Source organism: Euprymna scolopes, chromosome 26 (genome assembly GCF_053919585.1).
Source record: "Euprymna scolopes isolate OS-2025 chromosome 26, ASM5391958v1, whole genome shotgun sequence".
In the NCBI taxonomy this organism is placed as follows: domain Eukaryota; kingdom Metazoa; phylum Mollusca; class Cephalopoda; order Sepiida; family Sepiolidae; genus Euprymna; species Euprymna scolopes.
Genome location: NC_136507.1, coordinates 51,865,343 through 51,892,622, shown reverse-complemented (window position 1 = coordinate 51,892,622; position 27,280 = coordinate 51,865,343). Strand labels below are relative to the sequence as shown.

The following is a 27,280-nucleotide window of genomic DNA, read 5'->3' as shown; positions in this document are numbered from 1 at the left end:
TTCAGGAGGCCTCAAGTTTTGGCAAGCTTCTGGGCTTAACCATTACTCCTGATCTTAAATGGAACACGTACATCAAATCTGTTGCCAAGGCCGCTGGAAAAATGGTGGGATCTTTCTATCGATCCGGTAAATATCTCACTGCTGATGCTATTCTCTATCTATATAAGAGCCAGGTACGTCCAAGGATGGAATACTGTTGCCACATCTGGGCAGGAACTGCTAGAAAGGACTTGTCCTGCCTTGATAGAGTTCAAAATAGACTTCGTAGCCTCGTAGGAGATGTCCTTTTCTCCTCCTTGCAACCTCTATCTCATAGAAGAGATGTTGCGAGTTTGTCTCTGATGTATCGTTATTTTCATGGAAAGTGTTCGACTGAGCTTCAATCTATGGTCCCCCCTCGCCAAACTTTCACAAGAAACACTCGTCTAGCTGTAAACACTATCAATAATTCCCCCCACTCTTTATCTGTGCCTAAACCTAAACGTAGATTCCATGAACAAAGCTTCTTTCTTAGAACTGCACGCCTGTGGAATTGTCTTCCGTTTTCCTGCTTTCCGGTTAACTACAATATGGTTGTGTTCAAGTCTAAAGTAAATAAGTTCTTGATGAGCCGTTCCATATAAATTATCAAATTTACCAAATTTTCATTACTAATGATTACTATATTGTCCAATTTCTACTGTACACTCTTTAACCCTTATCCTTGAGTGGCCTCTGGGCCTTGATAATGTGGTGATGCCTATGTAAAAAAAAAAAAAAAAAAATCACTTATCCAGTGGGCCATGTCTTCCTACAAAGATCAGTTGAATATGGTTTAAAATTTTCTTTAAAATGATGTAGAATTTATATATTCTTTCATCTGGATGATTTTCAGTTTTTTATAGAAATTTAAAAAATACTACTTCAAACATTGATTTCATTCCATTTTTAGAATCCAGAAACGCCAGAGAGTTATAGACATCTTGCTTCAGGTCATGGTGGAAAGTATTGGATTTACTGTGAGTATTTTTATATCAATATTTATAATTATTTATATCCTTTTCGATTCACTTTTGATGACTTTTTCTGCTGTATTCTTTTCTTGGCTAAATAGGTAGACTTTATGAGATGTCATTTAATCAAATAAATTATTCTGATCTGCTTAAGATGGGCGAGCTCCATTATTGACTCTTGGGCATATGGTAAGGTGGAGAGATGATACAGGCAGCAAATATGGCTTTGATTTTGCACTAGTCTCTAAACCTTTATTTACAACTATGTGCAAAGCCAACTGTGGTTCAACATGGCCAAGGTGACAAAACTAGTTTTTTATTCTCGAGCCTGATATTGTGCTGTGACTGGAGGTAAAGTGGGATATGCTTAGGTATGATACTGTGGAAGCAGCATGGGAGTAACACACTGCTGGAAGGTGAGTGTCTGATCTAGCTTATGCTGATAAGAGTGTATTGTTGGTGTCAACCAAGGATGAGGTACAGATTGCATTGGACCAAGTGTTGGAGGTTGCAATTTGTATCTGTATGTGCATCAACACATTAAAGATTAAGACTTTCTCTTGCTTGGTCCCTCCAGAGGATTTGAGATCATGGTCTTTGACTGGTGTTGGAGGACATGGGTTATTTGTGTATGATTGTTCCACCATTGTTCGTACTGAGTAAAGTGCAGTGGAGGTTGAATGTTGAATTAGGAATTGCTAGACTAGCTTTTAAGATATTTCAGTAAAAACAATCTGTCATCCAGTTGATACTTCTCTGTGACTGTGAGACATGGCCAATCCGAGTGGCTGATTGGCAGAAGCTCAAAGTCTTTGACTATTGTTCTCTGCCAACACTTAAATCTTAAGTCTCTGCCATTTGTCCTGTTGTAATGACATCTTTGATGGTTTGGACATGCAGCTTGTTGCCGAGGGGGCTAATTCACAATGTAATGCTCCCTACTTCTCTATCAGGGCGGCGCAAGTGAGCTGGTAGATAGTTGAGGACCTGGAAACCATCAAGGTAGATTTGGTTGAACTCTCGGGTCCACAGGTAGTCTACTATCGATGATGATGGAACTGCGATTGGCTAATCATCTCATGCGACCTTGCTCAGGACCGTATGCATAAACCACCATAATTTAAGATGTAATGCAGCCAATGAAGAAGCCAGCTTAACACAACCAGGATGAATGCTGTTGTGACCCCCTAAAAACATAATACTGCTAAGTTATATGCAACACCTTATTGGATCAACAGAAAATAATATTGCAATTTTACTCTTGTCTCTATATTTAATAAATTCAGTCAAGCCTTTTTTAAGAGAAGAGGTCAAAAAATATATAGCCGAAACAATGAAATATATTTTTTTAAAAAAATGACAAAATCTGATTTTAAAAAAAACATTAAATAAAAAAGGACTTTCTGTATTTGAAGATTTGTATTTTAATCTTAATATTTTACTTCTTTTTTTTTTTTTTTTCAAGTTCAAAACCTCACAACAATATTCATAAATTCCTTTTTCAGAATTAATTTTACTTTGGAGGTTATATAAAATTAATGTAGTAACAGACTTGATAGAATTTGAACTTTTCTTGGGTGGCTTGCAGACGACAATTTGTTTAAAAATGTTCTCCCCTGAATGATATCCTTCATATTCGTTTGTATCTTTGTTTTCAGCCAAGTCAAATTGGGACATTGTTTACATTCCTTGCTCGTCAGATGGCCCGACATGAGAACACGATTTTGGTCAACAGGGTTCTATTTGAACAAGTTCTTGAATTCTTGTCTAATCCCGATGAGATTACGCGCCACGAGGAGAGACAGCAGGCCATGATGGAGTTGCTCATGGTTGGTGGCTTAAACACATTTGATGACAATAGACTTTTACAATTAGCAGAAAATGCAAAATTGTAAGTTGCATTGTATTCTTGTATTTTTATTTTCTACAATTAATTTAAAATATGAAATAAAACCAGTCTATTATTAATTATTTCTGATGTAAAACTTTTTATTTTTGTTTCCAGCTACCGTGTTTGTGAATTTGTGTATGAAAAGAATCGGCAGTATGATAAAATTTTAGTTTGCTTCCTGAAAGATTTTGCAAGAAGGGTAATTCATATATTTTATTTATTCTTTGTTTTGTTTTTGTTAGAAATTTTGTATCATATATATATATAGAGAGAGAGAGAGAGTGAGAAAATAAAAAGGAACAAACTATGAAATTCATCCAGAGGAAGTCTCTAAATAAAGACGAAACATTGATGAACGCATAACTCAGTTTGTTCCTTTTTATTTTTATTTCTCTATTTTGTCAGGATACTATTTCCATTATTCTCATCATATATATATTATGGCAGTAGAGTTTAGTTTCCTTGAGGTACATCCAATGAAACATGTGTCTACCAAAAAGTGCTCAATGAGTAAACAGAGCAGGTATATCAAATTTATTTATACAAACATTAATGGCTACATATGTGCATACATGTTTCTGTAATCACCCGTGCTAAGGGAGATTACATCTTCAGGCCATGAATTATCTTCAAAAACTCTGAAAATAATTCATGGCCTGAAGACGTAATCTCCCTTAGCATGGGTGATTACAGAAACATGTATGCACATATGTAGCCATTAATGTTTGTATAAAATTTAATATTTTTATATATATATATATATATATATATATTAGCAACTGAAGAGTAAAAAACTTTGTTATATATTAAGAGGATAGTCTCAAGACTTGAAAATGAACACGTGATTATGATGTAAAACTTAAGAGAAAATATTCTCTTTTTCTGTATAAGCTTTGAAAAAGTTAGATTAATGATGAGGGTCTTTCTAGCGACTTCCATCCACTTAAGAGTTGTACATGTATCTAAGAAAATTTCCAAATATTTCTAAAGTAAGAGTCTTGACAAAGATTTTAAATGTTTTACATATGAAAAAGTCTTTGGTTTTAATGATAAATACATCATTTAAATCTTTTTGCAAAATTCAAAATCAGATTCTACTTCAAAATCATTGAATAATCATGTATGAAATTTTAGCTAATAACTGGTGGTGCTTAACATGGACATCATCTGGTGTAATAACTTTATAATAACAAAAGGCATTATTAAGGTATGTCGCTTCAATTTGTCTGATTGGCAATTTAAATGCCATTTTTCAAACTGAAGCAAGACAGATCTAAGAAATTTCTGTTTAAAACCTAAAAATGACAGACTTAAGAAAATACTATTTCAAACATCAGCGTGGCTAATTAAAGAAAATCTTTTATTTTAAATAGCTTCAAAATTATATGAAAGTATTCAGAAATATTGACATCCAAATATTCATAAAGTTTAACTGTTAAAATATTTTTTCAATATTTAGATTCATATATAAAAAAAAAAACTATTGTATTTTTAATCTTTAATGTGTTCAGCAATTTAAGGTAACCTTTCAATTCATATTGTTTGTATTTTTGTAGCATTTGGTATTTCCTTACATCAATCGAATTCTCCAAGGTGACAACTATGCCGCAGAAGACAAGGCTTCAGTCCATAAAGCAGCCCTAGAAAATCTTAAGGTAAGAAAACCAAAAAAAAATGTTGTCAGTTTCATGCATCACAATGAAATGGGACAGATGTTCTTATATTTTTTTATGGCCTATTTAGATTTGAGTATTATATAAAGAGAGGTCAGTTGTAAATATTTGTTGATTATAATCATAGAGACTCGGTTTCAATTGCACCCACCAACAACCTATGGTTGAAGGGAAATAAATATAAGCCTTACTAGTGAGTGTTTATTATGTAAGATAAGTCTCTCTTGTTAATAAACCTGGTTCAGAGTGAAAAAGTTCTTATCTTCCATTTCACTTTTTTGTTTTTCTCCTTTTTGATTTTTGATTTAAGGAAATTGAGGTTGAATGATTATATGCTTCATCCTTTTGCTTAAAAATAAAAAATTAGGTTCTTATTATTTCAACTTAAATATTCTGAAAATAATTTCTGATGGGAACACCTTAAAAATAAACATAAACTCTGCTCAAACACTAACAAATTCAAGCAGGTCTAAAATAATAAACGGATATTGACTGATTATGTGTTTTATAAATAAAACATGGTAAATTTCCTCATGAAATGTATGTTAAGAATCCTGCAAAAATTAGATGTGCTGGGTTTGCCATGGACAGAAATACTCAGATGAGCTGTCAAAAAACCCATGTGAGATAGTTGCATGTCACCGACAAGAAAACTTGTGAGTGAAAGTATTCTTTGTTTTGTTTAGCTACATCTGTTTTTAGCAAACACATGCTTAGGGACTCTTTTGAGATTATTCCAGTAAATCTTTGTTACATGTATCAAATAAAAAATTCCACATGTTTTTATTTAAAAAAAAAAAAGAAGAAATCTACTAAACAAGTGCATCACCAAATAAATATTTTGGATAACTTTTACTGTTTGAATATTTGTTTATGTAGTCCTTCTGTTTTATTTATTTATTTATTTTTAACAAATGCATATGCATAGATGGGATTGTATAAGATTTTGCTAAGAATTTATACTTGAATACTAAATCTTGGGTGCAACTACACTAATTAGCGAAATTTGGAAAACGAAAAAAATCGATTTAATAAAAAACAATGGTATCTACTGACTTTTTGTGTCCGTTTTAACTAAAAGCAATAATATTTACTTAATCGGCATGTCAGAAGTGCTTAAATATTACCGCATTATTAAAAAAAAAGCAAGTTTTGATCTTTATCGTGAAAAAACCCTTGTCATATTTCTTTAGGGAACATATGACATAATAACAAGGGAAGTAATTCGGTTATGCTAAAAACAGGGCATTTATGATCATTAATGTACAATTTATAAAAAAAAATTATTTATGAGCATTAATGCACAATTTATAAAGAAAAATTATGATCATTAATGTACAATTTATAAAAAAAATATTTATGATCATTAATGTACAATTTATATAAAAAATTATTTATGATCATTAATGTACAATTTATAAAAAAAATATTTATGATCATTAATGTACAATTTATAAAAAAAATTATTTATGATCATTAATGTACAATTTATAAAAAAAATATTTATGATCATTAATGTACAATTTATAAAAAAAATTATTTATGATCATTAATGTACAATTTATAAAAAAATATTTATGATTATTAATGTACAATTTATAAAAATAAATTATGATCATTAATGTACAATTTATAAAAAAAAATTATTTATGATCATTAATGTACAATTTATAAAAAAAAATTATTTATGATCATTAATGTACAATTTATAAAAAAAATTATTTATGATCATTAATGTACAATTTATAAAAAAATATTTATGATCATTAATGTACAATTTATAAAAAAAAATTACTTATGATCATTAATGTACAATTTATAAAAAAAAATTATTTATGATCATTAATGTACAATTTATAAAAAAAAATATTTATGATCATTAATGTACAATTTATAAAAAAAGATTATTTATTATCATTAATGTACAATTTATAAAAAAAAAATTATTTATGATCATTAATGTACAATTTATAAAAAAAAATTATTTATGATCATTAATGTACAATTTATAAAAAAAAAATTATGATCATTAATGTACAATTTATTAAAAAAAAATTATTTATGATCATTAATGTACAATTTATAAAATAAAAATGAGTAAGTTACACTTGGAACTCTCTGGTGTCATTTTTTTAGCCTAACATTTTATTTTCGTTAAATATTTTCTTTAATTATTTTTTTTCTACCTTATTGTTTTTCCTAATTTTTGGGTTTATTCATTGCTGCAACATAACAAATAAGTAGAGACTGTTAGTTTGCCTTGAAATTCAATATGAAAAATTTCAAATTTCACTATTATTATTGCATCAAATCTTGTATTACATATGTTTTTACTTTCTACCCAAATTATGTATACTTTTTTTTTTTAATAGGATTTGGTGAACATTGATAGCAAAAAAGCTGCGAAAGTGGTGCTCTACAGTCTCTCCAGTAATTTGGGAGATGTTGTCGACCAGTTACAAGATGAACCTGAAATCCTCTTCAGTTTCCTACAAGGTGTCCTTTCTTATAAGTGAGTTCACCATTCTTTCTTTTTCTCTTTTATATTCAACACAAAAACAATGGGTGGTGGTTGGTAGCAGCTGTGGCTAAGAAGATGAAAACCCCCACACAGGAATGCAGACAACAGAAAAAAAATAGATGCCTAAAAATTTAATTGTAGTCGGTTGGAAAAAAATGATGAAATTATAACAAAATCCATGTTTTCTTTTTGCTGTCAATTGTTCTATTCAACATGTTACAGGAACCTAGAATATCATACTAAAAGCCAATATTTTTATTTTCCCCCCAAAAAAGGTATAAGTGTTAATGAGTGTCCTATATTTTTGATCGTCACATAATAAACAGCTAAGTGATGGAAGCAAGAGTGATAGATGACATCTAGAACTAAGTCTCAAAATCAAATATTTTAGCATGCATTTTTTATGTAGTAAAATAGGAAAAGGTTTTAAGTAAACAAATGTTGATTTAATTATGCTTTAATATAATAATAGATAAACAGTTGTAGTAATATTGTTATTTCTCTGCTATGGCATAATCTGCATGCCAAGGGTGCTTCATACTGTGTTTTGTCAAGTAGTTTTTGGATCTATAAGTAGCACAGAAAATGCTCAATTATGATACAGATCTGGTGCATGTATTTAACAGTCTTTTTCTTGTGTTGAATTCATTTAATCATGTTTGATTCGTATATTAAACATCCATTATCAAGTTATACACACATATACACAAAAAACAGTATAGATAAAAAAAATCACCATATTAAAATAAAGAAATTTGAATATGAAAATGTTGTCTAATAAAATACAAAGAAGTATTCATCTTTACATTTTCTTTCTCCTTTTAGTTGTCCTAATTTTTAAAATGCATGTACCAATTTTTTGTCTGTTTCAGAGAATCAAGTGGCAGTGCCCTTAATCCTGAAAAGCAAGTCAACATTGAGCCTCATATTTATGAATTGTATATTGACCTCTTGTGCCAGTTTCATCCTTCTAATGTTTACAATTGTATCAAAACTTTTGAAGGATATAGAGTTGAACAAACATTACAGGTGAGGCTCTTAACCTCTTTTAATCTGTCAAGACTTGCGAGAATAATTTGTTCATAAGAAGAAAACACCTACAACCAAATATACACATTGATATTAAAATTTATACATCAAAATAACATGAAAAAAAACCCAATGTAAATTTATTTTACTTGTTCCAAAAAAGAAAAAAGAAAAATTTGAGCTTTGGCCCAGTCTATTAGCTTCAACAAACCTGAAAAACAATTTCAATGAATTAGTGAACTTTGAGATTTTTCACACTTCTCCACTAGACACATTTTGATACCTGTGTTTCTTTGATTTCTGAATCTCCTGTCTGGTAAGTAGTATTTACTTGCAAGTTCTCAATGCCATAACTCCAATCGAGTAATAAACGATTCATGGTTTTAATTGAAGCAATTTTGTGAGTTAAGTTTATATTCTTTTTACTGATAAGACGCAAATGCACAGGTGAAATCTGAAAATTTGTCTGACAACAAAAATGCAAGGGCGTATTTAAAAAAAAAAAAAAAAAAAAAGTATTTGAAAAAATTTTTTAAATATATTTTACTAAAATGTTTTTCTTATTTCGTTTCATATTCAAACTTATATTTATAGAAGTTAAGTGGATTGTTTTACTATACTGTTGTTGTAGTAGTAATATGTGAGTCTTCAGCAAATCCCTCTAAACAAAAGTGAGATTCTATTTTTTTAAGCGATTACATATGGACACCTTGAAAGATTTGTCAGGGAAGGAAAACATGAGTTCTTTTAACGTAAAAGAAGACTCCTATTCTAGTGTTTTAGGACAGTTTTCTGGGTGTTTTTTTTTGGGGGGGGGGAGTAATATTAACTTTTTAAAATGATTGAGTGTGGCTTTATGATCATTCCAGTCAGACTTGGGGTTAGTGGTAAAAAATTAAATTTATAGAAGAGTCCAAATTCTAAAATAATTTTCTTTTTTTTCTGTCAAGATTTTTAGAATGTTCAGTCACATATAATCGCTAAAAAGTAGAATCTCATTTTGGAAAAAAATGATTTAGTTATGGTGTTTTTAATTGTGTCATTTTATTTACTTATATCTCCTGTGTGGCAGATTTAGACATAAGGTTGATTTATAATGTACAAAATCCAGCTCCTCAAAAAAGGACGTTCTAAATTGGGATTAAAATATTGTCTTAGTCTAGAAGGATTTCTTTTTCACTGACTGAAGACAGAAAAAATAAAGTGTAGTATCAGAACAGGTACTACACTTTAAATTATTTATTTGCTAAAAATATAACATAGAACAAGGTTATCAAAAGTGTTGGGAAGTGGAGATCGTTAGTCATCCTCTATCCATCTTACTCTTAGCTAGAATCATTTCACTCATAACAATACCACATTACTTCTATTCAAAGTAGTCAATATGTTGAACACACACACACACATCACATATATGTATTTATACTAGTCTACCTGTTAGCCCTTAAAGGGTAAGATGAAAAATGTCCAAAATAAAGTGATTTTGAGATTATATTGTCTAAGCCTCCAGAGCACTACTGCAAGCACTAATTAAAATTAAGGAGGCCCTACTAAAAGCACTACTAAAACCAAGTTTCTATCTCCTCCCCTCTTTGAAGAGAAAATATTTTTTAATTAAGGCCTGAAAAAAAATCGTCAGAATTCACAGGAGCGCTACTAAAAGCAGTAAATATGGTTATAAATATGACTATAGTTATATATTGTATATTTTTAAATCAGTTTTTTTTTTAATTCAATGGGGTTAAATTACATTTATTTGTAAGAAAAACATGTTAAACTAAGTTAAAACAAAAAATATTGTTGACCTTGTGTATGCTTTGAATAGCAACAGTGGCTTTTAATATCTGACTTAAAAAAATGAAATAGGTAAGCAGACAAATTTTTTGAAACCGGAAGTCAGAAACCGGATGGACGGTTTAAACACCCAAGCAAGCAAGACGATTTGAGTTTTATAATTATATAGATATATATATAATATTTTTCAATAAATATTAATACATTTTTAAATAAAAAAAAAATATGTTCCATAAGATTAAAAAATACCAATAAATTATCTGGCAATAATAAATTTATTCAGTGTTAGAAATCCAATCAATAAAACTTCATACAAAAATATCTGTCTCCCCCCCACTTCCACCAAAAACATCCTTAAGGCTTAAGAAAAAAAATTATTGGTTTCCAGTCAAATTTTCTGGTATCCTTTATAACATTGTTATAAATGCACAAGTTTCTATCACATGAAAAGAATTTGTGATTTCTGTGTTTCCCCATATGTATTTTGTACATAAATTATCAGTGAAATACAAATAAAAAAAATGAACATATATCCATTATTTATAGATTTTGTTCCACCGTAAAATTATTAAAGAGAAAAAAAACTGACATAAACAAATTGTTAGTTGACTTTTTAAAAATAATTTGCTATGTTTATCTTAAACTCATTGTTCTTTTGCAATAAGTAAAGATTAAAATATCGGAACATTTCTATATAAACAAACATAAATCAACACCATTTAATTAACTCTTTCAACAGGAATGGCGGGGGTCTATAATACTTGTATGCTGTGGCTGTATTTTTTGGGGCATGTTTGTTATCGGAATCAGGGAAAAATATTGGAAGTGTCCCATCACTACCTATTACTGTGGTATTTTATTTCAATTTTGCATAATCCTCTCCCATCCGAATTAATCTTTATCATTTTATAATTAAATGTCTTTCATTTTCTTCTTTCCAGATTGTCCGTAAGTACAACCTTCCTCATGCGACTGCTCATCTGTTGGAGAAAACAGGCGATATTATTGGTGCCTTTAAAATCATGCTTACGGTAAGTTCATAATTTTGAAAGATTTTAATTGTATGTTTTATAATATAAATAAATCAAAAAGAACTTGGAGAGCATAAACCTCCACTAAGGTGTAACACAATGCCAAGTTGTGCTTTCATGATGTGTGAACTTCCAAGAAAGAAAGATCTTAAATTTCAGTTGCTGAGCAATTTGTTTGTTTGATTAGCTCTCTGATTCTTTCATGTTCGTGACTGATGCTGTAGACTCTAAGCAGTCGGTGAAACATGCATGTAAAAAGTGAAGGTGACAACAATTTAATTTTAAGTTCATATTTTATTGAAATATGGATCAATCTTCCTTAAACAAGGAGTTGCTTTTGTTTTATATCTTTAAACGACTCTTATATAACCTGACTACATTATGATCTGTTCCTTTTATTCTTGAGCTTGTAACTTATTATAGTATCTGTGTGATCACTTGACTAGATTCCATATGTGATTTTTGCACATAGGGCCAGATGGCCTAGGTTTTGAGGCCCGTTTATACATCTAAATAACTTTACAAATATATTTTAACTAAATATTTAACTTTAAAGAAAAAGCATGTAAATTAAAGTGCTTGGATCCCTTTCATGTCCCCTTTCCTGAAAAAATAATTAAAAAACAACTCTGTTAAGGAAATGGAGATATCCATTAGATCAATGGTTTTCAACTGGGATCCATGTGGACCCCCATGGTACATGTAACGTTACTATGGGTTCAGTTTTCCTTTTAGATATAGATATGTTCTTTGATTTTCTTTTCATTACTGAAAAATAAAATAATCTATAGGGGTTCATCAAAATACATTAAAAAGGGGGGGAAAAAGTCATGTTTTAAAAAAAGGTTCAGAACTATTGCATTAGATGATAAAGGAGAGTTATAAAAGATCCGCCGAGATTTTAGTGGCCATTATGGAAAATCTGTAGTTTCCTGAGTGCCTTTGTTGTGGCATTCAGTAATGGTTATACACCCACTTTAAAATTGACTTTGTGTCACATCCAGCCAAGTGAGGAGAGTAAATAAATAAAATGATATTTTGAGTTAAAATCGTTGGTATCTTTAATGAAGACACCAACTACCTGAAAAAAATATCAAAGAGAAACATCACACCCTGACACATACAAAAGGCAAAGAACAATGTCGCCCAATCAAGAGAATACGACACAAAACTCTTTATCAAATTGTTTGTAAATGCCATGTTGAATTTATTTTAATAGAAAATCTAATGATTCTTTTTAAAAGAATTCTGTCAATTAAATGAAATACTTATAACTGAATGCCTTCATTGATTATATTAAACTCTCCAATGCAGCTCTCGAACCCTTGACTACATGCGTTTAGTCAACTGAACACCTGACTTGTGACGGTTACAGCAGAGGCCGAAACTGTCTGGCTATTCTGTCTATGGTCTCTTATATTGGAGAAGGGATTGACTCCAAATTATCACTGATGTTATCATGGACCAGAGACAATGAAGCGCAGTGATTAGAAACTTGCTGTATACCCTTACAATTGTCTGATGCTGAATCTATGATGTTGCATGTGTTTGGTAGATGTGTTTAGTGTTTTCTATGTACTGATTGGAAGATCCCCAGCTGATTGATGTCATATTGATAAGAGAAAAGTTCTTCTCTAACTTCTCCTTCCAAACCTTGAATAATTCCTTGTGAATATAAAAATGTCCCAGTAAGTCTGAAATCAAGAAAATAGTTAATCTCAGACCTTCAAGCAATTAAGAAAATCCAAAAAAAATATTTGGAGTTGAGGAAAAAAAATTTTCAAATATTATACAAATCTCAGGAAATGCAATGTTTTTCACTTTCTTTTCCAGACATTGCAAGAGAAAGTAAAGAATTTTACAGACAATGTCATTTCAAAGAAGCTGAGCAAATCAGGTGAGAAAACAATGCCAATGAAATCAAAACTAGAAACTTTTTGTGTTGAGATATCTTCTTTTTTACATAGGCATCACCATTTATCAAGGCCAACAGGCCACTCGAGGATAAGGGTTAAAGAGTGTACAGTAGAAATTGGACAATATAGTAACCGTTAGTAATGGAGATTCGGTAAATTTGTTAACTTATATGGAACGGCTCATCAAAAATTTGTTTACATTAGACTCGAAGACAACCATATTGTAGTCAGCTGGAAAGCAGAAAACCGGAAGACAATTCCATAGTCGTGCAGTTCTAAGAAAGAAGCTTTGCTCATGGAATCTACACTTAGGTTTAGGCACAGATAAAGAGTGGAGGAAACTAGTGATAGTGTTTTCTGCTAGACGGGTGTTTCTTGTGAAAGTTTGGCGAGGGGAGACCATAGAATGGAGCTCAGCCGAGCACCTGCCATGACAATAACACAAACTTGCAACATCTCTTCTGTGAGAAAGAGGTTGCAGGGAAGAGAAAAGGACATCCCCCACAAGGCTATGAAGTCTATTTTGAACTCTATAAGGCAGGATAAGTCCTTTCTAGAAGCTCCTGCCCAGATGTGGCAACAGTACTCCATCCTTGGACGTACCTGGCTCTTATATAGATAGAGAATTGCATCAGCAGTGAGATATCTACTGGATCAATAGAAGGATCCCACCATTTTTCCAGCAGCCTTGGCTACGGATTTTATGTATATGTTCCATTTAAGATCAGGAGTAAAGGTGAAGCCCAGAAGCTTTATTTTGCCTTTATCAATACCATTAAATTAAATATGGTCCATTGGGTCATCTGTTAATCTCTAGTTAGATTGTTTGAATCCAGAAAAAGGTAACAGACTAACCCCCACCATGCCCACCCCAAAGATCCACTTAAAGGAGGTGATAATGCCTGGAAGGATAGCCTCCAAGAACTAAATTGAAACATCCTTAATTCAAATAAAAAGGATTGAACCCCTTGCACATCAGACCATAGAATCAGAAAGATGAAATCCAAAATCTGTCTCTCTCTATAAGTTAAATTGAACTACAAACTTTTCTCTTTGTTAATAGATGAGCTTTAAATGAAAGCAGTCATAGAGAGAAATTGTTTATCTTTCCATTAATTAATCACCAAAAAGAGAGGCAAAAGGGGGAGTTCTGCTACTACTACTTCTTGAAGTGATAGATTCTGTGAGGGGGGGGGGTCAAATAACATACAGTGAGACAGGGTTATAACACTGAGTCTGTCACTAGTGTGACAGCCCAACAGTTACAAGTAATGTCCTGGGAATGGCAACCAAAATATAACACAATTGGTTGGCTTCATTCCTATGTAAGAAATGAAATCCTGGTAAACGACAACAAATTGTAACAAATATATAACTGTGTATAGTTACTTAGAAGTCTTTTTCAAAAAGTGAATGCATACCTGAAATTGGGCATGTCTGTTCTTCCATATAGTTCTCCATTCTTTGGTCATGACTTCTTTCTGTTGTGGCTATTCTTGTGTGGTTCTCCATTCCCTGGTGATGACTTCTTATTGTCGAGTTCTGGCTGGGGAGGTGGCAGACCTGATATTGATATTTAGGCAGATTAAACAACGCACAACACAGATTGTAATATATATATAAGAGGATCTTAACTATTTAATTTTACAAAAAATATTCACAATATATTACAATTATAACAAACAATTCATAACAATTAAAATTTAAAAAGGCTTAACTAACCTTAACTACTTATTGCATTGGGGAAAAGGGGAGTGCTATTCCCCCTTTTACAGAGAGACAAAAATATGCATCCTTACCCCATAGTGGTCACCAACGAAAGAGAATGAGTCCTGTTGAATTGCATTGTTGTCCCTTCCCCGTATCTCTCCATGAGTGACCAAATCACCTCCCGACTAGGGGGAGGGGGGACAATGCAGTGGCACTTACACCATATGGTTCCACAGGGTGAGAGTAATAGACAGAAATTTAGTAAGAGATGTATTACTTGTTAAATAAATTGCAACTAATTGCAATAATTAAAATGGATTTAATTTTCAAACATAACTCAATCCAAAAACCAAAAGTATTTTAACATGTATTTTGTGTGATTTTAAAGTTTATACCAAAAAAAAGTCATAGAGAAACAAATGTTGATTAATTCAACTTTTGTGTAATAATAATAGATTGCAGACCTGCATGTCTAATTGAAATCTTATCAGATCTGTTGTGGTCATTTATGGACTAATAATGCTGGGAAGGTATGAATCCCCATCCACCCAGGTAAAAATAACAATTATGTTCAATTAATTGTATACAATGGGTATTGTGTTTCAGCATTTTCTTTTGACTTTCATGCCCTCTTCACAACTGAAGGTTGGCGACCATGTCTTCCCATGCAATTCTGTTGTCATTCATGCTTTTCAACTATCATAACTTGTTTTGCTTTAGAGTTTAGTTTACTTATCAAGGCCTGAGGGTTTAGTCTATTCTGTTACTTATTCCATTGCTGGATGTGTAACGTTAGATAAGGAATTCTTTTAATTCTTAAAGGATTGCCGGTGTCATCTCTTAAACAATTGTATTGTTAATTATTATGTTTAGTCTTTGTAGTAGTCATAATAATGACCATGGCAATAGTCATCATGTTGATTGGTTTCTTTCTTTGCAGTTGTAATAATCATTGTGGTAAAGAAAACAATGCACACACATATTGCTCTGAGGATTTTATTTGTATTTATTTTTATATTAGCAGTTCAGTCCGGCTTTGCTCGGACCCTATGTACTGTTCATAACTTTATGTGCATATGTACGGTAATGCCTATTCTATATAATAGACTTCCTTAACTACTATAGAGAAAAGTTAGACTGCAGAGGTAATTTTTTTTAAAACTTTGACCCCAATCTTGACACCTTAACATTTATTGTTATGGGCTCAAATCAAAATGTTTGACCCATGTCCAGGTAAACTACATCTGCGTTTAAACCGAAAATTGGTGGAGGAGTTTGGTAGTCTACAAAGGTCAACTATTTCAACCTTGACCTCTTGGCAGTGAAATTTTCGCCCAAAAACTGATTAAAAAGCTTGCTGCATGTCTGAGTACCCTTTATGTAAAATTTCAAATGTTTAGACCCAAAATTGGCTTAATAGTTTACTAGAGACCGCAAATGTAAAATCTTTTGAACTTTAACCCTTTACAAGCCAAATTTTAGGCCAAAAACCAATTAAAAAGCTTGCCCTATGTCTGAATAATATTTATGTAAAATTTCAATTGGCTGAGTAATTTTGTAGAGACCGCAGAGGTCAATTTAAAAAAAATTTTGACCCCATAGCATTTATTGTTTTGGGCTCAAATCAAATTATAAAGTTTGAGCCATGTCCAAAGAACCTATATTTAAAATTTCAAGTGTTTAGACCCAAAATTGGCAGAGGAGTTTGGTAGAGTTCTCAAAGATAAATTGTTGAACTTTGACCCCCTAACAGCAAAATTTCTGGCCGAAAACTGATCAAAAAGATTTTCCCAACTCTCAATACCCCTTATGTCAAATCTCGAGTCTGTAGACTGAAAATTGATAGTTATTGTGTAAGGAAATGTACACATGCAGACATTTTCACTTTTATAGATATATAGATTTGCAAATACATTAGTTTGCATCACATTGCAAGTTCATCTCGTATAATACGTAATATTAATCTTCTTGAGTGTAAAGTCATTCTTGAAGTAGAAAAATGTAGTTTAAAGTAAAAAAAGAATGGCATCATAAATCCAGTTAGAGAAGCTTTCCCAGGCAAAGAATTCAGTTATCATTAGCAGAAACATGGAAATATGTCACTAACAAAATTCAGTCATTTTATAAAGCTGTTCTGGTATCTGATTGGTTCGTTGTTATCACACAAGGTTATAAATAGAATCACCCAAATATATGGAGGCATATTCTTACATAGTGCCAAAATATTGCAATAAATCTCTTCCCAGCTATCCCACATATGGCGGAGTGGAAGAACCTGACAAATGTCTATTTAATTTGACATCTGACACCCAAGAGAATGAATGTACTGGCTTCTTTACCATATTAACTTCCTGCCATGACCTCATTTCCTGCTTAATTATTCTTCTTTACTTAGGTTTTGCACTGATGGCAAAATGATATTGGTTAGATTCATTGCAATCCTTATTCATAATCATCATCATTGTCATATGGTTTAACTTCATCTTTATTTGCCACAAGCATTGGACGCTTTGATAGCCTCTTTAAAATTGTTTCTCCAGGGTGTTCATTCCAGGAAGAGGTTTTGGTCCAGGTTTTAAAGATTTGGTCATCCATGATACAAGGCAATCACCATAACACTTCATATGTCCAAACTGATGCTGTTTGCATAGTTTTAAAATAGACACGAGTGTTGGTATCTGTTTTGGAGAGAGATGTGATGAGGAATGTCTGAAATTTTGACATCATATTTCAAGTGAAATCATATTTCCATGTCTTTCATCTAAAATTGGTTCTCAATTTCAGAAAGTATTGTCCAGTTCCAAGATCTTCAAGCAAACCTTTTAGTTGTGATCCAATTATGTCAAAGAAATTCTGGAAAAATGGATGAAGCTAGCCGAGAGGTGAGTTTTACAATCTATTCTTTAATTGACAAAATACCCACAAAATACAGTGACATTTATTGAAATGTTGGGAAGTTTACAGCCTTTTGATCCCAGCATTTCCTAAAAGTTAATAAGGATCCCTGTGCACTTCTGCTCCAGGTACTCAACTCTGTAATTAGCCTTTTTACTGTTATATTTTAATCTTTATGATTTTTCAAGTTATAAATAAAATAAAGTGAAAACATGTTTCATTTCTATGGATATCAAACATAAATGTAGGAACTTTGTTGTATTCCGTTTGATCAAGATGAAATATATTTATTCAGGTATCCTGGGTTTCAAAATATATATCTTTATAGGGGTCTTTCTCCAAAATTATAAAAGAAGTTTATAAAGAGACAAGAACCACAAATTTTTAGATATAGATCATCCATTTCTCACGAGATATTGCTGGTCTTTTTCTACTCATTTTATGTCAAGGGAAAGTGCTTCATTGAGTTTCAATCTCTGATTCTTCATTTTAAGATGTTCACAATAAGAACTCTTCTTTCTAACACAACTGCAAATAACTTTTCTTTCCTCCATCATGCACCTAACATCCAACAGAATTTGTATGAACAGTTTATTTCCAAGAACTTCCTATTCATGGGGCACATTACCATGAGACCTTTTCCCTGTGGGCTCATCTTCAAATCTAATGTCAATAAATATTTGTCATAAGTAATCAATTTTTTTTTCATTTCAGTCATCATTTTCAATCCTCTCATAATATCATTTGTCATTTAACCGACAATCCATCCCATTAATCTTTATTCACAAATGTCTTTTATTTATAAATGCTGACTGGGTTATAAAAAAAATAAACCAATTGTCGGGTGCTAGATCACAACATAGCATCCTTTTTAATTTGCTCCAAATAATTTGTCTTCCATATGTCTACACTAAAGCATGTGTATATAATTAATTTAATGCTCGTCAATTTTCTTTTCTTTTTTTTAAGGCAATATGGTTTCCATTGTTGGAATCCATGATGACGCCACAACGCAAATTAAAAGATGTTGACAACAAAGAGATCATCGGTGGTAAGCAGTTTCATTCCTTTTCTTTAATGAACATAACGAGAAAAGATATTTTTTAAGATGCACACAGTCAGTTTCTGCATTTACCAATAAAAATCCTGTTTAAAGCTTATGTATGAAGGTTGAAGAAATAAGGTTTCTTTAAAGATGCATAGCACATCTGATAATATTATCAGGTCAGTGCAAAAAAAAAATATATATATATATCTATATATATATATATATATATATACACACGAATATATCTATACTGGTAGCCAAATAGAACACTGAAATGCTCATATCTTTGGTTCTATGGAATGAAACTGCATGGAAATTTTCGGGTGTTTTGAATATTATAATATTATTCTATGATTAAAATTTTATGACTGTTGGTAAAAAAGAACCTATATTTTCAAACCAATAAATTATGCCCAAATTTGCTTACATTTGTATATGTAGTGTATTAGCAAACCAGCTTCACTGTTACTGCTTTGAGATAAATTTTGCTTGACATATAATATATGTAGTAGCAAGTTAGGCTGGTGTCATACCGTTATTTGTTGTTCTTTATTTAGAGAGGGGTATTTTTGATGGTTTCAGTCCATTTAGGCTTATGTCATGTTCTTTCTATATTTTTTTTTTGTTTTTGTTTTTTGTTCTGTTTCTATTTCAACTTACTTGGTTAGCCGTCTATGTATTAGGTTGGTGCAAGATTTTAAATTTCATTTTGAAAATGAAAAACTATTTTTGAAAATCTTTATTCATAAAAATCTCTATAACTTGATTCCATCTGTCAACAAGCTTTTAAATGCATCGCTTGTAAAATTTTCTAGGTTTTAATGTGAAATCATGTTCAATCTTCTTCTCTCGTGATGTTAACCTAAAGCCATCTTAATGGTTTTTTAACCTTTAAATAAGTGATAATTCAATGGATCTAGGTCAAGAAAATATGTAGGATGGAGGCAGATTTTCCAACCAAACTCTCCTAGGTCAGCAGTGCTGTGTGAGGACGAGTATTATCATGATAGTAGTTGACTAAATAAGGTTGTTTTAGGGTCAACATGGGTGATAATATTGCAGAAATATACAAATGATGCTTTAATAATCTAAAATAAAATTTAATCATAGTAATATTTTATACATATTGTTATTATTTAAACATAAATTACAAAGGTTTAAAATGCCCCTTCTACAAATCGGCAAAAATACTTTCACCGACCTGATGTTTCAAACTGAAACATATCAAACAGCTGAGAGAGCTACTTAAAGATTTTTGGGTACATGTAAAATAACGTCCATTCAGTCTACGTATTTAATAATGGAATTGCTATTTTAAATGGAAGCATAACAAATTAGCTAACAGACAGTTTTTAAGCTTTATCAAAATTTAGATTGTTATTTTTAGTATTGGATCTTAAAAAGCAGTGTTGAGATTTTCTTAAGAAGAATTTAAAAAAAAAAAAGATGTGTTTTTCAGATATCCGTGAATTGACTCACCATTTGCTGAACAGCATGATGGGATACATTGCCTTACCTGCCATTTTACAAAAAATCATGCAAGTAAGTAGTGAATCATATCTTTTCATTTAAAATCTTTTTTTCTTTTTTTTTGTGCTTGAATTATATTTTTTATAAAATCAAATTTATAGAAATTAAAGAAAAAAAGAATCTCAATAAAATTTGTTATATAAATAATTTAAAAATGTTTTGCTTAGATTATTCAGACTACTATTCTTATCTTGGTTGTTAATCATAATGTGTTGGTTGATGTAAACTTTTTGAACTTAGAAACATGAAATGAATTTCAAAATGAACTCTTCAATTTACAAGGATAGATTGTTCTCATTTCATCAGCCATCACCAGGTGAAAGTATTTTGTTAAGGAGAAAGATCTGTTCTCAAGGAGAGAGACAAAAATTTATTCCTTCAAAAAAAAAAGCTAAAATTAGTTCCTTATTTAATTTTTTTACTTAATTAAATGGTCGATGAATGGACAATCTTGAGGAAATTCATTAAATCTTTACATTTTGGGGCACATCTTGTCTCTCGGCTTCCTTAACACAAATTCCCTTGAACTCTGTGGTGAACATGTGACACAATTTCCATTAACAATTCAACACCAGCTTCTAGCATGTTTTGTCTAGCGAACTAACCTCTGAACTTTATCAACTCACTCATTGGGTGCACTGGTTCCATCTCCATTTGTAATGCCATTGTTCTGACTGCCACATCTGTCGACTCTCAATACACGGCACCAGACACTGCTGGCTCTGAATACATAGTACCAGACACTGCTGGCTCTGAATACACAGTACCAGACACTGCTGGCTCTGAATACACAGTACCAGACATTGCTGGCTCTCAAGAGGAAGTTATGCTTGTCAAACATAACTTCCCAATTGCCACACATCTTTTCCTTTTTCTTCTCTTTGCTTTTCCTCCTCTTTATTCTGATCTTTATGCTTATATATGTATTCCATTTTATGATATCATGTCCACGTTACATCTTAAAATGCTGATTCGGCACATGAGTCATTAATAGTGGAGCCAGACTACAGTACACACTCACTGTCAGGTTGTCTGGACATCTACTAAATAAAACCTTCATGAAATTCATACTAGTTAACATAATCTTTACTTACAGCTATAGGGTCCCAGATTGTCCTTATTTACTTGTCTACTATTATCTCAGTTGTTATTTTCATGTTTTGGGCAATATAACCTTCTTCAAACTTGTGAATCTTTGTCATTTTTAACTGAAACCTTTATTTAATACACAGAGGTAGATTGTTCTAATTCTGTCAGCTATGATCAGGTAAAAGTGTTAAATTTTATGCTATTCACCTGAAAATTATCAGAAATGACCCAAATAAAAATAACTGAAATGACCAAAATAAAAATAATAGTTCAAATAATCCAAATAATAAATCCTCATCTCCAAACTAGTAAAAAAACTCTTTAATTGTATTCTAAAGACTACTGAAACAAATAATCTGAAATGATGAGCCTTTTAAAATTTACCAGTTTTTAAACTTATCTAATTCTACTAAAATTGACAATTAAAGCAACTCATAATCAATGTAGTTGTGCCTTCCTCAATTAACAGTAATATAATATTGCCAATATGCATGTATTCAAACAATGTAGTAGTACTACTAATACATCTTTATTTGTATATATAAACAAAAAGCAGATGACAACTGATTTTTCAAAGTTAATTACAAAAGAACTAAGAAAATTACTGATCAAAATTTGTAGAAGAAAGATATTAAAAATGCAAGTAAAACTGAATATTTTACTGGAAAATGGAACTAAATCTAGAATTCTTACATTTCATATTTCAAAAATTTTATTTCAATAAAAACAACCATGAAGTTATAGGATCCTGCTAGTTTATATAACATCTGTTTACATTATGACCTTGACCTTAATTGTAATATTTGCAGTAATGATACTTTTTAGGGTTTTTTTTTTTATTGTTTCTTTTTCTTTTTTTTTCTTACTATTTTTCCAGGATCCAGCTTACAATACTGGAAAATTTGGTGAAGTTAAAGAAATGGTTTTAGGAATGCTGGAAACTTACAATTATGAACAGGTAAACAAATTTTGTTTCCAAAGTTAATCATAAAAATCTGCATAATACTTTAGCATCAACGTTAGAAATTGCTTCACATGCTAAAAAGTAAAAACTTCCATTTGTTCTTAAGATGCATCCATTCAATTTGCGCTGAGCAATGAAAATGTTCTTTTAAACTTCTTTTAAAATAAGATTGTTGCATTAAATTGAAACAATTCTTTGATTCCAGACTGTAACAAAATATCCTTAAATGATGTCTTGTAGTCCAACAGTCAAAATCTTGTTTTGTTAACACATAAGTAGGACTATGACAACAGCATATTCTTTTCATTGTTTTGACTCTCGACTAAGCTGACACAGTTAATCAACTGAGAAGCACATCACTCTATATAAAAGCATATAAGATCTCAACGGATACACGAAAGTCAAACAATGAAAAGAATATGCTGTTGTCCTAGCCCTACACATAAGTTGTTGCTCAGTGGTTAGTGACACTAATTTCCAAATTTAAGTTCCCTCCACCCCCACCAAAAAATGCCTATAAAATCTAATTTATAAAAAGTCAAATCCCCCCCCCCTCCATACACAAATTTTGTTGCACCAAAATTAAGAAAACAGGAAGTAGATGCTCATTTTACATTAAATTTATGTATGAAAGTGATCCATCCCCCACATTAAAATCTAAAATATTTAATTGTTTTATTTCCTTTTTTATTATTTTATTTATTTTTTTTAGGGATATTTTTAAATCCATATTTGAGTCACATAAATTACTGACAGTGGATTCCTTTTATTTATTTATTTTATTTATTTATTTATTTTCAGAAGCAATACTCTAATAGTTCATTTTGTTTTTAGGTCCTGCTAGTATTAATAGTATATAAAGACAGCTTATATATTACTTTTATTTCTGCCTTTCTTCCTCTCTCTTCATTTTTCATCTTTCTTTTTTATTCTTCTCTTTATTTCCTTCTCCTCCTTTCTAAATTCTTTTCTAAATTATTTTTAAATAGAATTATCTTTTTTAGCAATCACTGTTTAAATCCAAATTCAAACTAGCCGGTTTCACTTATGTTTGAGGAAACACTTCCTATTTTTGGCCATGACCAGTCAAAGTATCAGATTAGATCATTGCTCTTCTATCTCCATTTTACCTTTGGACATCCTCTAGTCTGTATACGCTATCTTGGTCTACACTCTGTCACCTAAATCCTCCACCTGTTTTCTCTGAAAAGTATGACAAGTTCTATTTTTAGTCGCGTGCAAGCGACTCTATAAGTCACTCCGTCGGTCGGTAACCCTTTTGTGCTTGGCCTTTTTGGTTAAGATCAAAGGTCTGTTGTTAATAGATGCTGTTCTTAGCTTTTTAAGCTTTTCTTGGCCTTCTTGCTAGTTAAACGTACCCTTTCCGCGACGATCGACGTTGTCCATAGAGATGCGGAGGGCAGGCTGGTCGTGGCAGATGTTGCCGTAAAAGATTCTGTGTTTCGGGTGATTGCGGTTCATGCGCCCAGCACCGCTTGTGAGAGGGTCTCATTCTTCAGTCAGCTTGACGCGTTTGTAGATTGTCGGAAGCGGGTAGTGCTAATGGGGGATTGGAATGTCATCTTAGACCCCGACATAGATAAGGTAGGAGGAGGAGCTAGAGGGTCGGAGAGGTTAGAGTTCAGCCTGGCTGATCTGATGGCTAGATGCGGATTGGTCGACAGGTTTCGGGTCGAGCATTCAAGGTGGGAAATGTGGACGTGGACCAATAGCGTTTCCTCCTATCCAAATACCTATTTGGACAGGATGTTAGTTAGGAGAGGCGAAGTAGACTTCCTATCCTGTCCCACGTTCACTTGGCTAGGCCAGATGGACCATAAATTAGTTATGGCCCGGCTGAAGCTAGGAAATAGGCCTAAGTTAGCGGGGTACTGGAAGTTAAACACCTCCCTTCTGGAGATACAAGACTTCCGAAATCAGTTAAAAGAATTGATTAAAAAGGCACTAGTGGGGGCGGTTACCGGGAGTAAGTGGTGGTTAGGTCTCAAAGCCAAGATCAGAAGCTTCTCCATCAAGTATGCCCAGCGCCTCGCACTAGATAAGGCCAAAACGAAGAAGCAGCTAGAGCAGAAACTAGCCCAGGCTACGGGGGAGGGTGATAGGGTTAGTCAGGAACTAGCTAAGCAGGACCTTCTACGCGAGACTAGCGAGCGTTACGAAGGCCAAGTAGTTAGAGCTAGGCTTAGAAAGATGGGCAACGAAGCAGTCAATTCTGATGCAGACGTGCGCCGTGAGGTTTCTAGGCGTGGCTCGGACAAATACATTGCGAAAGTCAGACATCCGGATGGACGCACCCTGGAATCGACTCGGGAGATCTGCGAGGGGTTTCGAGAACATTTCGAGGAGCGTTTTACGCAGCAGCCCGATCTTCCGGTCCTTGAGTTTAGCGATTATTTGGCCGACTCTCCCCACCTCAAGGCGGCTAGAGCGGCTAGTTGCGAGGGCCGGGTGACGGAGCGGGAGGTCTTTACTGCGCTGAAGCAGGTCAGCTGTGACAGATCGCCAGGACTTGATGGTCTGCCATACGAACTGTAGTTGAGGCTGTCGCCCATGTTTCTGCCTCTTCTGACGGATATGTTCAACCATTGGTTTGCTCAGGGATCCATCCCAGGGCAGGTAACCAAGGGAGTGATCACATTGCTGAAGAAAGGTGACGGGCATGGAGGGGAAGAGTTAGACAACTACAGGCCCATAACTCTGCTAACCACAGAGTTGAAGATTTTGGCCAAGGTCCTGTCGAATCGGCTGCAGGTTGTTATCAACGAGTTGGTTGAACCGGAACAGAACTACGCTGTGAAGGGGAGATCAATTCAGAACAACTTGCACCTGATCCGCACGATCCTAGAGGGGGGAATAGATGATGACACGGAAGCCGCGCTGATCAACTTAGATCAGTCCAAAGCTTTCGATAGGGTCGACCATCATTTCCTGGCATCTGTCTTAGAGGCCGCCGGTTTTAAACCGAACTTTTGCAAGTGGATCTCCATAATGTATCGACAGCCCATGGCTGTCATGCAAGTCAACGGAAAGCGCTCGAAACCCTTTGTTATCTCTCGGTCGGTTCGTCAGGGTTGTCCGCTGTCACCCCTGCTTTATGTCCTGGCTTTGGAGCCTCTGCTCCGCAAGGTGAGACATGGGGAGGCAAATTCGGCCCTGCGCGGAATGGCTCTGCCTGGCGGCTCAGCTGCCAAGGTATCCGTGTTCGCCGATGATGTAACGGTCTTTGTGTCGGGCTTCAGAGACATTGAGGTCTTGTCGGAGGCACTCGCACAGTACGAAAGAATCACGGGGGCCAAGATAAACCGCAGTAAGTCGGTAGGACTACGGTTGGGCGCCTGGAGTGGCAACGCAAACCTCCCGGCACCCTTCAGCTGGACAGATGGCCCGGTCCGGATCCTCAGCGTGTGGTTCGGACCGGGTTTCCAGCTTGACAAGAATTGGTTGGAGGTACGGTCAAAGGTGGAGGCTGCAGTCAATTCGTGGCTTCCTAGGAAACTTTCCTTAAAGGGTAGAGCTGAGGCGTGCGCCACTTACGTTTTTCCTCTCATCCTTTACCGACTGGCCGTACTTCCCCTGACTGCACAACACCTAAAAGCTCTTGTCGAACTCTTGTCCTCGCTCCTTTGCAACAGAGGAAGACACTGGGTGAGCAGACAGGTCTGTATTCAACATCCGTGTGAGGGAGGCTTGGGAATGCCGGACTTGAAGTGTCATCAAGATGCTGAGAGGCTGGCCTTCCTGAGCCACTATATGCAAGATGACCAACCGTGGCACCCCGTGGTTACTGCCGCCTTCCCCGACCTCGTTCTCGACCCTTCCATCGAGAGCCGTCGCAGGCCGCGGGGAGAATCTGCCTACATGAAAGAGTGCCTAGCCGCGCTAAAACGACTACCAAGGTCCAGTGACCTTGTCACTGCTACCCGTAGGGAACTCCACAGGGATCTAGTGAAGGGGGCCGCCGACGACCCGCTATGTGCGTGTTTGGGGTGGCCGCAGAGTGAGATCCGCTCCGCGTGGAGCTGGGCGCCAGGTTCGAGTCATCTGAACAACTCGGAGTTCTCTCTGACCTGGCGATTGGCCCGAAATGCACTTCCACTCAACAATGCAGTTCCGGGTTTTTGGAGTCGCCTGATTGTCCCCGTTGTGGGACAATGGCCGTAGAAACTACTGATTACGCTTTCTTCGATTGCCGCGAACTCCGCCAGTACTGGTCGTATGTCAGCAGAGTGACGGCTCGCATCGATCCTGAGCATCCTCGCCCAATTACTGTATCCAATGTTGTGGACAACGTGAGGCCGCCGTGGGACCGAGAAAGACAAATGGTCTACGTTACGATCCTGGCCGTGGCGAGAATGGTGATTTGGACGTCGCATCTGCAAGGTTGCCGGGGGGTGTTGTCTTTTTCTGATCAAGATCTGATCGCTTTCTTTAAACACCAACTACGGGTGAAGATCAGATGTGATAGAAGAAAGCTGCACCGCGTGGCATTTGACAGAAGATGGATACATGTGGCAAGTCTGTGTGTACGAAGAGGAGCCAAATTTGAATACGTGTTCCCCGCCTAGGTGTGGAATGCGCAGTTCTGTAAAGTAAAATTAAACAAGTAGCCTCTCAGCTAGCTGAGTGTGTGTTCCATCCCTCCCCGATTAGGAAGCCTCCAAGATCCCCATCCCCTCTTACCTGTAATTTTTGATTTTTTGTTTTCATCCCTTCCTCTAAATTTTACCCTTGGAGAGAAAGAAATACAAACTAACCCCCATCCCTTCCCCACAAAATTTTCTTTTCTCCATTCACCTCCATCTAGAGGGCATTCCCACCTAGAGACTGACCCGCAGAAGCGAGGTTCCTTTTACAAACCTAGTGGAACGGGCAGTCTATCAACTAGACAGGGTTGGGAGGGTCCTACTAATCACCTTTTGTTTTTTCTTCCCCCGCCCTCGACACAAATGAATTATTGTACCACTTTATTGTTATCTTTTTTGTTTTTACACGTCAATAAAAAATGTTTTAAAAACTGGGAGTTTAAGTAGGACGTCCCCCAATATGAAAGGGTGAATGTGGTATTATGGTGAAAGAAGATACTAGCTGGGAGAAACTTTTGATTTTGTTTAGTTCTGGAGTGACAAGGATGACCAACGACCCCCACAACCCCCCCCCTTTTGAGTTGGCCATGTGC

At 34.1% G+C, this 27,280-nt stretch overlaps 1 protein-coding gene across 2 annotated transcripts in view; it reads left to right on the top strand.

The window, feature by feature from the left end:
- Positions 1–27,280, top strand: part of LOC145248041 (vacuolar protein sorting-associated protein 8 homolog) — a 135,162-nt gene that overhangs the window by 94,421 nt on the left and 13,461 nt on the right. For both annotated transcript variants that reach the window (XM_080109771.1, XM_080109772.1), the window contains exons 28-39: positions 932–998; positions 2,651–2,883; positions 2,998–3,082; positions 4,440–4,538; positions 6,929–7,068; positions 7,950–8,106; positions 10,842–10,931; positions 12,765–12,828; positions 17,342–17,439; positions 18,422–18,503; positions 19,960–20,042; positions 21,997–22,077. In XM_080109771.1, the coding sequence (XP_079965897.1) occupies positions 932–998; positions 2,651–2,883; positions 2,998–3,082; positions 4,440–4,538; positions 6,929–7,068; positions 7,950–8,106; positions 10,842–10,931; positions 12,765–12,828; positions 17,342–17,439; positions 18,422–18,503; positions 19,960–20,042; positions 21,997–22,077 (1,279 nt within the window). The remainder of the gene's footprint in view (positions 1–931; positions 999–2,650; positions 2,884–2,997; positions 3,083–4,439; positions 4,539–6,928; positions 7,069–7,949; positions 8,107–10,841; positions 10,932–12,764; positions 12,829–17,341; positions 17,440–18,421; positions 18,504–19,959; positions 20,043–21,996; positions 22,078–27,280) is intronic.